At 38.7% G+C, this 14540-nt stretch overlaps 1 protein-coding gene across 1 annotated transcript in view; it reads right to left on the reverse strand.

Annotated features, from left to right (window-relative positions):
• Positions 1–4095: 4095 nt before the first annotated feature.
• The window catches only part of JMY (junction mediating and regulatory protein, p53 cofactor), a 95043-nt gene continuing 84598 nt past the window's right edge, over positions 4096–14540 (reverse strand). The window contains exons 11-12 of the mRNA XM_040622146.1: positions 13691–14001; positions 4096–9702 (exon numbers count right to left, since the gene is read on the reverse strand). Of these exons, the coding sequence (XP_040478080.1) occupies positions 13694–14001 (308 nt within the window). The 3' untranslated portion in view covers positions 4096–9702; positions 13691–13693. The remainder of the gene's footprint in view (positions 9703–13690; positions 14002–14540) is intronic.

Below are 14540 nucleotides of genomic sequence, written 5' to 3' on the forward strand. Positions count from 1 at the left end.
TCCTAATTGCAGAACAGGACGAACTGTGGAAGATGGGCTAACTGGGTCCAAGGCGCCATTTTGGACGTTATGTTTGAGATATGCATGGGGCATCCAAATGAAGAGACTGTCAGGCAGTTGCACACATACAGAGCTAGTGTTGAGAAGAGTATAGGCCAAAGAAACCTAACTGGGAATCATCATAACACATGTCATTTAAACCCATGGAAAGGAGTGAGACTAACTAGGGAAAGAGTTATGAAGGAAGTCTAGAAATATTTAGAAATATGTATTTATTTCTGCATCTCACCCATCCATTAAAGCTGCAGTATAAACTCATCATGCTTGTATCAAAGGCAGTGATGCATTGCTAGAGTTGGTGAGGTAATAATATGTCTAGGTGCTGCCTTCTGATGGTTCAACATAATGTAATACCAAAGCTTAGGTAACATCAGAAAAATTTATAGTTGGCATTAGAAAACCTTTTTCCAAGTGCTGGGTCGCAGTAAACTTATGGTTGCACTTTATGGTGGTGCTTGGAAGTACTGACAGAAGAGGCAATAGTTAACATTGTTTCAAAAATTGTAGAACTGACCCATATACTTGCCCAGGTAGGCCACCCTATTTCTGAAAAGAGGTAGGTCACGAAGTGGCCTACAGGGAAGACCAAATAATTTAAGTAGATCCGAACTACTAGAACACTTGAACGTTTACTCAAAAATCCCACAGGTTTTGGTCTTTAAGCATGAACAAGATTATTTTGGCCTACAACATGTCTGGGATGTTGTTGCCAACTGGACTGCTTCCACCATAAAACCATAGTATGGCTTTCTCATAATAGAATTTTGAATAAGACTATGTCACAATATGCCCATGATGGCTACAGGTGGTTGTTTCTGCCTGCCTTCTTACTCTTCTCCCAAGTCACTTAATGGTGTTAATTTATTCTTCTAGCTTAAGTATATGTTCACACACTGTCCCCCCACACAAAATTAAAAAAATTCAGAGTAGGGCTTGTTATTCTCCATCTTTCGTAAGAGGTTTTAGGAATAACTATATGATTGATTCCTGCCACACTCCGTTCTTTCCATTAAAAAAGGATTACTAACAGCGTAAGCTTTCTTGTAGTTTGCCAGTCTTTCATGATCGATCACATATGTACACAAAGTGTCTGTTGATGGAAGGTGCTCGGCGCCCTTGGGAATAACTCATCATTCGCGGTAGTAAACTACTCCGACAGAAATTGGCCAGTGCGTTTAATTGCTGTGAAGGCTTTTCTTCGAAATCCATATTCATAGACTTGCAATGACTTGATTAAGGCTTTATTTGTTAATTTAGATTAAGGCATTATTTAATATTATTTCAATATAAAGGGACTCCTGATCAGGGAGCCATAGCAAGACATTTACTGAGGGTTGAAAGAACTTGAACTGGCCAGTCACTGAGATGTTGGAGCTCTAGAAGCATCTGAGTAGGAGTAAGTTGCTGAGGGGGCACCTGGGTGGCTCAGCGTCCGACTCTTGATTTCAGCGCAGGTCATGATCTAGGGGTCCTGGGACAGAGCCCTGCGTTGAGCTCTGTGCTCAGTGGGAAGTCGGCTTGAGGATCCCTCTGCTCCCCCACCAACTTGCGCGTGCCCTAATAAATCTGAAAACAAAAATTGCTGAGGCTAAGAGTCCAGCTTCTGCAGCTTGGAGACATCACTGGAATGAGACAGGTTACTGTGCCGGCATATATTGTGTGGGGCTAGAGATGTTCCTGGGACTCCCGCTGCAGAAACTGCTGTGGGGAACAGGTTTCCCTCCACCTACACTCCCTGTTAGCCCAGTGACTAACCGTAATTACAGTCTGTGACTGACTTTATGTGAATTTACATCTTGCTGTCTTTGATACTTTTATACTTCTTGACAATTTTTATTGAGTTTCTCTAGCACCATTTCAACACGGGAGACTCGGGTCTAGATATAGCCTAGAATGAGCTCTTTTTAAGACAGTCTAAAATTAACGCTGAGCACCTGGACCTTAGAAGGTTAAGAGCGAAGCTGAGGTTGCCGTGGGGAATGATGGGGGCGTTAAACCAAGCTGCAAGTGTAGTAGCCGGCACTGCGGACAATTTAATAACATTTGTAGAATCGTCAAGGTTAAATCAGATTCTGTAATTCCTCTTACATCTTAACTTTCTTATTCCCCTACTTCCAGTTGAACACACAGGGAGGGTCATGTTTGCCCATGTGCTTTCCAAATTAACATTCAATGGATGGAGTTTAGATGGTGTAGACACAAGAGAAACATTTCAGGCAGACGTGTGCAGGTGGAAAGGCATGAGATGAGCTTGTAAAATGGAGACACTAGAGCTAAAGGCTTGGAAAAGAGACCATTCTGCTCACAGAAAGCCTTGTGCATCGGTGCACGTTTTCCCTAGCCCGTGTGGAGGCAGGAAGTCTAGGACTGTACGGACTGTACTGCAAAGCTGGCCACTGGAAGTCAGTGACAAGGACAAACGTGAGATCAGAAAGATGCTTAATGGCCTGGCTCCACAAAGTCATTCACAGCAACAGCCAAGAGTAGATGGAGGGAGGCAAGGAGGAGGGAAAGTAAGAGACGGCTGTGATTAGAGGACAGACCTGTATGAATTTGGGGAGAACGAATGGGTCATCACCCTGTTAAGAGTTAGGCAGTTGACTGCCAACTCCAGAGAAAGAGGAGAGCACACAGCTGGTAAGCAAGAGGATCTTGTCAATGGGCAAGATTCTTAGTGGAGCGATCTGGAGAAAATGCTAACACTAAGGAACAAAGTTTCTGATGAGCAACGAAGTCTTAGGGTCTCTGTGGAAAGGGTATCAATGTAGTAACTTGGCAGACGGACAGAGTGCTTGGGAAACAAGATCAAACTTCACTATCAATAACTGTCAGAATGTGATGGAATGTTGGTATTTTTGCACCGAAGAATTTGAAAGCACTCCCGAACAGCTTCCTGTAGCAAAGAATTCATGAGGTTTTCATCCGGCTTATGGAATTCAGCAAGGTCAGGATGAATGGCAGTTGTAAAGGACTGAGCAATTCTATCAGGCCTAGATTTCCAAGAGATGTTTTTGGTTTTTACCTGATAGTAAAGACGGCCAGTCCAACAGAGAGGTTACGCAGGGAGGCTATCCTAAGCCAACCACACCCTGTGGTTGGGTGAGGGCAAAATAGGTACTAGTATTCTTCTGAAGTGCTGTGTTGAGAGTTGTATTAATGCAACTAAGTTTAATTTAGAGATGATACTCTGCCAGTTTGGCTAGATCTCCTCTCATTAAATCCATTCTCTGAATTCTCACGGAAAAGCCATCTAGTAACCAAAGCCTTCTGGCTAGTTTCAGATTTATTTGCAGAGGGAATACATGGAAGAAATTTTTCCCGAGGGAGAAATTCCTCACTTCTTAATACAGAATCCTGGAAGTAGCAAAGTGCCAAATCCCACTGTGTTCAGCCCATCATTTTATAAATGATGGTTTTGGGGAAGGAAGGTGGAAGGGAAGGAAGAAACATATTTACTACTACACTGTGAACCTTTTCACATAGGAACTACATAGCCCCAGTAGTAAAAAAATCAGAAACAAAACTTATCTAAGAGAGCAGAAGCAATTTGAACTGCACAGGGAGAGATGGAACTGGAGCCTTTCCTTGGGGACTGAGCAGCACCTGGGCCCTGCCCTGAAATGTGTGCCTCTTGTATGCTGGGGGCTGGATCAAGTCAGCATCGGGTAAGGGTATCTGCTGGGTTCCGGGTAAGCTAGTCCTCTGTTTAAGTGTAAAGCCAATAATCTCAAATTTAAATAGTCACAGATGGCTTGCTAAAATGAAAGGCATTTAAAGACCTTCCAAATTTTGGAAGTCAACATTGCCAAACTATGTGGATAGCTATACAGACAACATGAATAAGGCTTTTATTAGCATAAATTCGGCAATCGTTAAAATACTTCATTATAAATAGTAGTCAGGAAGAGGCAGAAATACAGGGATAGACGGTCTCTGAAGCCTGTTCATAACATTACAGCAAATTCCCAACTTGCTGTGCTCCTTCTAGTTGAAATGAATAGACAGTATCTGCCACCAATGCTATTTTAAACAAAATGAAGTTAACTCAATAAATATCTTTTATTAAAGAAAAAAAGGAATATTGTTAAGCACCAAAACTGTATGTTGTTACATTGCATGTACAAGAAGAGAAGGTGATTGCAATACCTGTTGTACAAGTACTTAACTCCGAAGTCATGAGTGTAAAAAACATGAAAATACAAAGCAATACAATAATTACAACGCAGAAAAGGTGCACTAAAGAGCAAAAGGCAACAGTCAAAACAATTAATTATTGGAGATTTCAGAGTATTGCTATAAATGCCTGCTTAGTTTTTTCTTTGTACTTTTAATACTTTAGAGTATTAATGGAGCATATTTAAATATTGTAAATTTGTAAGAGTTGGCATTTACAATACACTGTGCACACTTCCGTTTAATGTACGGTGTTAAAGCCATCTTTCAAAGCCAAGCACAACGTGCTAGTGTTTTGCTTCTACCGTTATAATATTGCACAAAGCTAGTAAATGGTGAACTGGTTTGCCATTGTAATTTTCACTTAACCAGAAAGGTTAAAAAAACATGTCAGTTTCAGTAGCCCTAATGGGCTTTAATCATGCAAAATAATCTGTAGCCTTCAATTTTTCACAAACTATGTATTATGGTTTCACACTTGGCAAGACATACAGTACAAGAAACTCAATGAGACAGTGGGGATTCTGTCCAAGTCGAAGAAGTCAGAAGTCACTGTCTGGGTGGTATTGTCTATCCCTCTTGGTTCACAACTTAAGGGAAAATGCCATCTTGTGATCATGAAGACGTCTTAAAACCAATATAATTAGTACTGGGAAAAGCTAGAATACTTGTTACACTCTTGGATAGTTAACCATAGAACATGCAAGTTTAAGAAAAAAACAAACCCAAAACTTCCCTTGTTAAAATTCACCTCTGTAACCAACACCCATACCTCTGTGTACATCTAAAAAGCACTTTCCACGGTCTTTCCTCTCCAAACTCCCCCAAATTGAGCCACTCTTCGTTATAACTGACTTTTAAAAAAAACCATCAAAAAACTTTCCCTTAACTCTCAAAACAAATGACTGCTTTGAGATTCAGTGTGAAATAGCATTGATGAAATATTTATTATATGTCAACCTCCGAGGTATTTTCTGTACATGCACCTTACAGTGGCGTAATGAAAGTGGGGAAGGGGGGAAACATTTATAAATTTGAATTCAATCACTTAAACTTTTCAGATACCAAGTTGTACATTTATACTTGTGGGCAAAACAGAACATTTTAGAATTAACATATCTTCCAAATAACCCAATAGGCAAACATGTCACACACACGCGCACACAGAGGACCCCGATTCCCTCTCACCCTTAAAAAAAAAACCCTCTGTTTACATACATGATAGTTTAGGCAGCAATATAAACTCATCTTGTAGGAAAAACTTTTAAATTAGACTATAGAATAAAAAATACCATTGCTTCAATTTACAAAGCAATTAGGCAGAGATCCCTCTTTATGTGCTTTAATTAAAGAGCACTTTGCAGCAAAGTTCAGAAGTAACTACTGAATTGTTCAGCAGCACTAAAATAGATGCAACATGCTCCAACAGTAAGGTGCTTCTGCTCTCTGACCCCTTCCATCTGGAATACATCTTGCTGGTCAATCCTCTAACACTAAGCATAGCTTTTCTTGTATGCTAAGCTATAAATGCAAAATAAAATCTGTTTAAAATGCACATTTAACTTTATATTATCATTTAAATTCAGTGCAAGAATTAGGGAAAACTTGTTAAGGTTTCTACTCTCATTATCAAATGGCTGCATGTCAACAATGCGTCTGCCATGGTTTTTAAATGTTTTACAGCTGTTCAAAATGATTTCTTACAAATAACCTGGTAATAATGCAGACGAAATCTGAACTCCCTGATAAGGCCTTTAAGGGACCAACCCAGGCTGGTATCTGATATTACATGCATACTGATTAAATTATAAAGGTTAAAAAAAAAAAAAACACACACCCAAACCTTGTATGTAGTGAAAGAAAAAACTTTCCTTAGGCTAAGACTAAACTGACTTAAGCACTGACTTAAATTTATACACAAACTCGATGCAATTAAAAAATGGAATCTTAAGGAACGTATAAAATTAAATTGTGTTAACTGTACACTGGTCCCATTCCAAACAGAGGTTGCTGCCCATTCATTTTTGTTCCGCTGATAGGAGTTTTAATTCTTAGTGCCTGCTATGGCCTAAGTATGCCACAGAATTTAACACATTTTATGGCAAAGTGGTCATGCCATATGTTACCAAAAATTGTTACACAGTTCAGCTTTGTAGAAACAAGGATTTTTGCCCCCTCAATTTACACAGTAAATCAAAATGCTGAAAACTCTCTACGGTTTCATGCAATGAGGAGAACCCCACAGTCCCAATGTGGAAAAAACTACACCTGATCAACACTGACGGCTGCATCTAAATTTGTTAAAAAATACATGTTACGAGATCTTTCAGTTCCACAATGAACAACTAGGGAATGATTGTTTTTATGCTGCTCACAAACTCAAAACCTATAAAACATACATCAGGTAGCAAGACAACCGCTCCATCTTTTAAAAACCCTCTTTAGCCAGGCATTTCGCCACACGGCTACACTACAGTACCAGCCAGACCTGACAGTAGGAATACCTTTCTCTACGTACCACACTGGGCAGCTACACAGCATTCTGACCGGAAGTGGGAGACCTATTTAAAAATGGCATTCAAGTGAGCAGTAACAGTAACCTTAAAATATCCTTATCTATTCGTATCCCTATTTAAAATATATCACAGTAGAGACTAGACTGGTAAGTGGACTTCTAAAGTGATTCGGCACAAGCAAGCAGCTGTGTGTGAATTCTTATGACAGAAATGACACATTGAGATGTGACTCTCAAATATTTTAAACCATGTAAATAGTATGGGCAAGACTGGAACTTGAAACGTGTGATCATCTGTAAACACCATCCTAATTAAACATATTAGAGTTTAATATTAAGGGCAAAGACATTTTTTTTTTTAAAAAAGGCGGGGGGGGGGAGGGGAATTTGACCATGCTGACAGAATTGTTGGGTTCCAAAACTGCTTTAAAATTAACATGAGGAAAAAAAATTCTTAGACAAGTGGACTGTAGTTATTTGAAATTTTAACATTGTGAGAACTCCAAAGGTGGATGATCTGTAGTAACCTGTAATTTTGTGGAAGTAGGAATCTGAATCTTAAGGATGAAAAATGGGTGTGTTGGACAAAGTTTATTTAGCAGAGAATAAACATAGCTGGTTGTTAACGAGGCTTTGCTTTAACCTACTCATCTTCAAGTGAGATAATCTTCATGAAGTGCCACAGTGGGATGTACTCAAGAGTTTTCGATGCACCCCAAAAGGATTCACGGGGGTCTGTAGCCCCTCCAGAGTATTTGAGACTTACTAGAACCTGGCTCTGAAAGACAAATCACATAAGTGAGTCTGTCTTTTGATGGAATCCCAGCTGTTAAAACTAAATGGGGAGCAAATTCCTGACATATAAAAGTTCTAGGGCTTTCACTGTTAATTTAACGTTAAGGTCCCATTATTTTTCTAAATATCAATGAATGAAAAACAAACTTATTCTTAAGCATCCAAAGGCTTAAAATTGACATGATTTTTTTTAAGGTTTGCAAGTTTTTTTTTTTTTTTTTGCCAAATTATATTAATCAAACCACTCATTCTTTTGGTTGAAAAGCACTCTTCAGGGGCGCCTGGGTGGCACAGGGGTTAAGCGTCTGCCTTCGGCTCAGGGCGTGATCCCGGCGTTATGGGATCGAGCCCCATATCAGGCTCTTCTGCTATCAGCCTGCTTCTTTCTCTCCCACTCCCCCTGCTTGTGTTCCCTCTCTCGCTGGCTGTCTCTATCTCTGTCCAATAAATAAATAAAATCTTAAAAAAAAAAAAAGCACTCTTCAATGCTTTACTGAAGGAAACGGAAAATTCCACACCCACCTCCCCACTGTGGGATAAAAATTAAGTTCCTATTTTAGATATGTATTTAATCTTCCAAGATAAGATATAGGAATAACACAAGAAAACTAATGTATTGTGAAAAAACTGTGCAAAAGCTCCTACTCTCATCAATAAACAGAAAATTTTCTCCATCATTATTATTTTAAAGGAACTATATCTTAAAGTGACAAGGGTGTAAGCATTTTTTCTCTCTTCTGAACAACCAATTCATGTATGTTGGAGGGCTTTTACTCTGGGACTGCTTTCTGGGTCTAGGCCAGAGAAATGCCTCAGAAGAAATAAAGTTCTTTTTGGTACATCAGTCCTTACTTAACTCCCTTCATATAAAGGCCGACATCTGCCTGATGCAGAATTACACTCTACAGAATACTGTAGACTGGGTCCAACCTATCTACCTTCTCATTCAAGCCCACAACACTCCTGCCGAGAATTCGTAACGGCTCCATTCATATCCATGCATCCTTCGGGACTCCATTATAGCAAACTCAGCACCCAGAACCACATACATATATTTTAAAAGGTCTACTGACACTAACAAAGGCTCTCTCCCCAGATTCCACTCAAAACATGTGAAGATAGTGAAATGCCCGCCAAGGAGGCTTTTCTGTCTACTTTCTGCATATTTGTAGAGCACACTACACTGTGGAGCATAAAGAGAAAAACTTCAGTGGTGCATGTTAAACAGACTCGATCTGCAGCCCTATTACTGAATCCTCATTTCTGATTCTCCATCGGAAAGTCATGTTGAATTACACCAATCAAGCAGTCGTTCAAACAAAAGGACTAAAAATAATCTGAAATATTATCAAGTTACAAAGTATTGCTTTTCATAAACAAAGCTGCACATGAAATTCAAACTATTATAAATTCACAATTATGAAGAGCTATTTAAAAGCATGGAAATTTTTACTTCAAAACCTTACAAAGTGTGAGAGTATGTGGTCTTTTAAAAATATGCCATGTTAAATGTATCATGTTGTGGTAAACACATTAAGTGTATCTCCATGGTTATGTTTCTTTTCAGATGTTGAACATCTTTATGAAAATTCCTTTGGAGATGAGTAATGTGGAAATTTTCAGTGCATTTCCATCTGATTCTTTCCAATTCCTGTCCTATAGCTATCACGATAAACTTCTTGTTCAGAGCGTCACGCTATTTATACAAGCTGATAAAGAAGCTCTGTGTTTTCAAGCAGAGGACTACTCAGTGCACTTACTTAAAGATGGATTTCAAAGCAGTCCCGATACAGCTCACAGTAGATCTCTGTCAACCCAGTGTTCTTCCAACTCAGAGCGACCCTAGCTTGACTGGCCACTATGGGATGTACATGGGTAGACAGGAGGGGAAGGTGCTTAAAAAACCAGGCATCTCTGAAAGGCCTTTTCTTCATCGCATTGGGAGCACTTCACATCTAAAACTCAGGTTAACCACCAACTACTGGAATGACCGGAAAAGCGGTAACTTGCCAATTGTGCTTCCATTTTTTCATACCACTGAGCCAACACACACTGCATCTAATGGAATCCAGTTGGGAAATCACACGTTTAAAATTTTGTTTTCCAAAAACAAATCTTTGATCTTCAACTGTAGGTATTTTTTCTTTCTGTTGAGTCACCTGTTTACAAACAAAAAAATACAGTGTATTAAAAAATACTGACTTATTAAAGACAGTGTGGTCTTTTAAAAATATGCCATGTTAAAGGTGTATTATTGTAAACACATATACGTTCCTGCACAACTTCTGCAGTATCTGGCACAGATTTTTCTTATAAATGGCAATTTGTAAAGACAGTATAGAGACATGTTTAAAAAAAATGCGTTTGTATTCTTAAAGCAATAAAAATGAAAACAAAATAATTTGAATACAACTTTGAACACTTAAAAGGTTGTATGTTAGATTCACTTTTATTCCTTTTACTCTAACATTCCGTCAGAACAATAAAAAGGACCAAATACAATCTAAAATATCAGCCTCATAAACTGCCAGTATATTAAGAATTAAATGACATTTTAAAAGTTCACTAGAAAGTGAGTTTTTGTTATACTGACATTTAGAGGACAGGATTAGTACCGGTCTTCAAAGAGATGTTTTAGCTCAGTTTCAGAACAGATCTGAGATCTACGGCTTACACACTGCACGGTAGCACTTACATGAAAAACCTACTTGTCAGATAAACAGGGACATGCACATAAATCAAATCCTAACTTATTTTATTATAGTTGTGCATTATCTAATACTGTAGCTACGTGTGGCTTTGGAGCACTTGAAATGTGGCTAAGAAAATGAATTTTTAATTTGATTTAAATTAAAATCTGAAGCAGTAATTTCTCCTTTAAATGAAATTTTGTTGTTTTGCTAGGACATTTCAACTTTAACCACTGACAACTTAGCATCCAGATTGAGATGTGCTACTTATAAGTATAAAATACAAACTGGATTTTGAAGACTCAGTTAAAAAAAAAACAACCCAAAACAAAACAAAAAACAAAAAAGCCCAAAAAACCTATATCGTGAATGTTTTATATTGACAGCATGTTGAAATATACTGTTTTGGATACATCATATAAAATAAAGTCTTACTGAAATCAATTTCACGTGTTTTTTTTACCTTTTAAATGTGACTATCAGAACTGTTTAAATTACATCTGTGGATCATACTGTTATTTCTATCAGTGTCGTCATAGTTGCTTCTCTTAGAGGAGGAACCCGCAGAAAACAAATTAGATACTCAATGTAAAGCCTATATAATTATATGTATTTCTTGATGTTTAGAAATTTCCTTCAAGGACACTATTACCTCTGGCTATTTCTGAGGAGAGTTTTATTTTAAAGATTTTATTTATTTATTTGAGAGCGAGCGTGCAGAAGCGGGGTGAAAGGGCAAAGGAAGAGGGAGAAGCAGGCTCCCCACCGAGCAGGGAGCCCAACGCAGGGCTCGATCCCAGGACCCTGAGATCATGACCTGAGCCAACTTCACAGACTGAGCCACCTGGGCACCCCACTGAGAAGAGTTTTAAAGGAAGACAAGGCAGAACCGGAGATACTCACTTTTTATTTCATGAAGTTTTGAGAAATTACTTTTTTTCTGAAGAGCTACTTAATTTAAAATCTTCAAGAAACTGACTTGTAATAGGAAATACAAATTATAGACCTTTTAGCCATCTGTAGAGAAGCATCTAAAAGTTCAGTATTTAAAAACAATTTCCCAAGACCACATTCAAGGCAGTGAGAATAGCTCCTTTATCACTGCCTGCTCAAATTGGTGGGGATTACAACTCGTCTATGGTTTGCTTCTGGTATAGGATACATTGTTTTTTTGTAAGTAACTTTGCAGATCCCGGAGCTCATGTGCTTTCTGGGAGTGTTTCACTGCCCCTCTCAACATTGTAATACACATACCAGCCGTAAGTAATAATCAGCCAAAAAAAGAAAATTTTTAGACAATTTTCAAAATGGCATTCATCGTGGACATATTGTGAACATCGGCTCTAAGGGTAAATTAGCAGACAAAGCTAAAAATAAGCACCCGAACACTTGAACATATATCAACTGCTGCTGCCATGTCTATGTGTTGGGCGCGATCTGGTGGGATGGGTGAAAACAAACGGAGATGATGGGCTGGTCTGAGCAACTGCTGGTGGGCCATGCACCCCAACTGGGCTACTGTGGGCAGCTGTAACCAAAAGAGGAAAACACTCATTTACTGAAGGCCCAACTGGGGTTAACTAATCAGTGCCTAAGATGGTAGTTTTAGGCACTGGCTTAGCAGTTCCCTGAGAAGCTCCAAGCAAGAGACAAGGGATAGGTAACAAGCACTGTGAAGTGGTAGAAAATCTACAAATATCCAGTGTGGAAAAGATTCCCAGTCAGACACCCTGGGTCCCTAGACATAGCCACATATTGAGTAGACACAATAATATATTTATATTCTTTACAAAGCATAGTGTACATAGGTTTAAACACAAATGGTTTGAAATTAATTTCAGATCCCAAAACACTGGGTCCTACAAAGTGATAGTTAGGGCCTCTCTAAACAGAGGAAAAAAGGGATACCAACAGCCCAATACCCAAGGCAGGACAGTGGTGCTACTGAACGCTGGCTGGAGCACACTAAAAATGGTAATATATAACCACTTATCGAGGGGAATGTGATTTTTTTCACCCGTCTGTTTCTTAAAGCTACTGATTACTGCAGATGCTGATGGGGAGAGATAGAGATGGGAGCATAGCAGAACATTTACATCTTTCTGATGGATCCATGCCCAAAAGGAGCAGGTAAAATTGCCTCTAGTAGTATTTTATTTGGTATGTCCCAAACAGTATCTTTCAACATGTTACTAATATAAAAAAAGTTAATGACACAGTTTACCTTTTTTGTATTAAGTCTTCAAAATTCAGATGCCTGCATATACATCAGATCTATTCAGTCAGAATCCATGAGAGTGAAAGCCAAGAATCTCATTTTTAATAAGCTCCCCAGGTAATTCTTATGATCAGGCATGTTTAAGAATCACTTTGCTAACAAGTAAGTTTATTATTCCCTTACCTACTTCCTTTCCAGGACTATGAGTCACACCCCCCCCACTTTTGGTGAATGTAGTAAAGCCCACAGAAACACAGTCCAGCAAGAGCATGTAAGATACTTAAACAGAATATATGTGCATATTTGCATTACAGTTTGCACAATCTACTATCAATTCTATATATACTATTTATAGCATATGTTATCTTTACCGACTCTGTATTTAGCATAATAACTATATAATTAGCTTACTAAAATGTGGTCAAGTAAAAACTCTATTGCTTTAGGAGAACCCCAAATGTCTTACCAGTACCCACAGGGATACTCAGTAAGATAGGCATACACTTATTACATACTTATTATATTAGCTGCAATTTTATCTGTATCATGCAGATAAGCCTTAAAATGATAAACCTTCATTTTATAAAATTAGAAAGCTAAGTATCAGACAATGCATAATTTTTCTACACTGATCTCAGAAAACTCCCTTGTAGGCAGCTAAGACGACATCAAAATTCAACATACATAAGTTTGTACCCGAATACTTTAGTCAGAAAAGGCCTTTTCTGTATTTATTTTTGAAGATGTTATTTATTTATTTGTCAGAGAGTGAGAGAGCACAAGCAGGGTAAACAGCAGAGGGAGAGGGAGAAGCAGGCTCCCTTTTGCAGGGAGCCCGATGTGGGGCTCGATTCCAGGACCCTAGGATCATGACCTGAGCCGAAGGCAGATGCTTAACCGACGGAGCCACCCAGGCATCCTGACTGTTCTGTTTTTAAAACAAGAAATAAGACTGTCACTTTACTGGAACACGACTATCCTCTTTATTTGGGCTACAACTATACTGTAGAAATTTTTAAAGAGCGGGATATAAACAAGGCATTTACATAATAGTATCTTTGAAAAGTGCTTTAAAGTTTCCAGAAACTACACTAAGCCTGAAGTTCACAAGTCTATGGTCCATGATATAACTGAGCTGTATAATAAATAATAAATCTCATCAGTAAACTATAACAGACCTCATCATCCAATATAAAAGGTGTATTACTGAATACTATGAAAGAAAATAAGAGCACTTACTTGTTAGTTTTCCCAGTCTGTGCAAGGCAAAGCCTCCTCTTCATCCTCTGACTCAGGGGATGCTTCTTTGATTCTTCTAAGTGCTTCATGGATGCTCCGTGTTAGAGGGTCCGTGTCAGGCAGAAGTGTGAAGGATTCTCTCAGAACTTCCTTCTGTACCTTCTTCAATTTTACCCCTTTCCTGATTTGTGCCAAGATATTATTACTATCATCTTCATCAGGAAAAGGAGGCAGAGTTCGCTGTTCAACCTTTTTCAGATGAAAACTCCCACGCTTCAAGGAAGCTAGCACCTCATCCATGGGTGAGCTCACTTCACAAATGAAAGAGAACAATCAAAGTTAGGATCATGATTAGTCCAACTGGCAACCTCTAGACTTCAGGACTGTGCTGACCAAGGACACTGAAAACAGTATGGACCATGAAGTGCGGACTGAAGGTTTCCCAAGAACAGATGGGATCCCAATTATGTTTGTTTAAACAAACAAACAAAGCCACAACACCCAGGCTCCAATTCCAAGTTATTTCTCTCATTTCCCATGTGAGAGAAGCAAGCAGACTGGGAGTTGGAAGGTGGTCTTTGGGAATATAATGGGTGAGACTCCCAAAGGATTTCCATTATGCACCAGCTCAATCTAAATTCAGAGAGCAATTGAGTTACTAATGTAATTTTAAAGAATTAAGTTTTGATTCCCTATGGTGATTTATTTATTTTTTTAAAGAGATTTTTTTTTTATTATTAAGTAAACTCTACCCCCAATGTGGGGCTCAAACTCACGACCCTGAGGATCAAGAGTTGCATGCTCTGATGACTACAGTGACTGTTGTTTTTCCACTTAGTTGTTTTACATA

Source organism: Ursus maritimus, unplaced genomic scaffold, assembly GCF_017311325.1.
Source record: "Ursus maritimus isolate PB19 unplaced genomic scaffold, ASM1731132v1 scaffold_5, whole genome shotgun sequence".
In the NCBI taxonomy this organism is placed as follows: domain Eukaryota; kingdom Metazoa; phylum Chordata; class Mammalia; order Carnivora; family Ursidae; genus Ursus; species Ursus maritimus.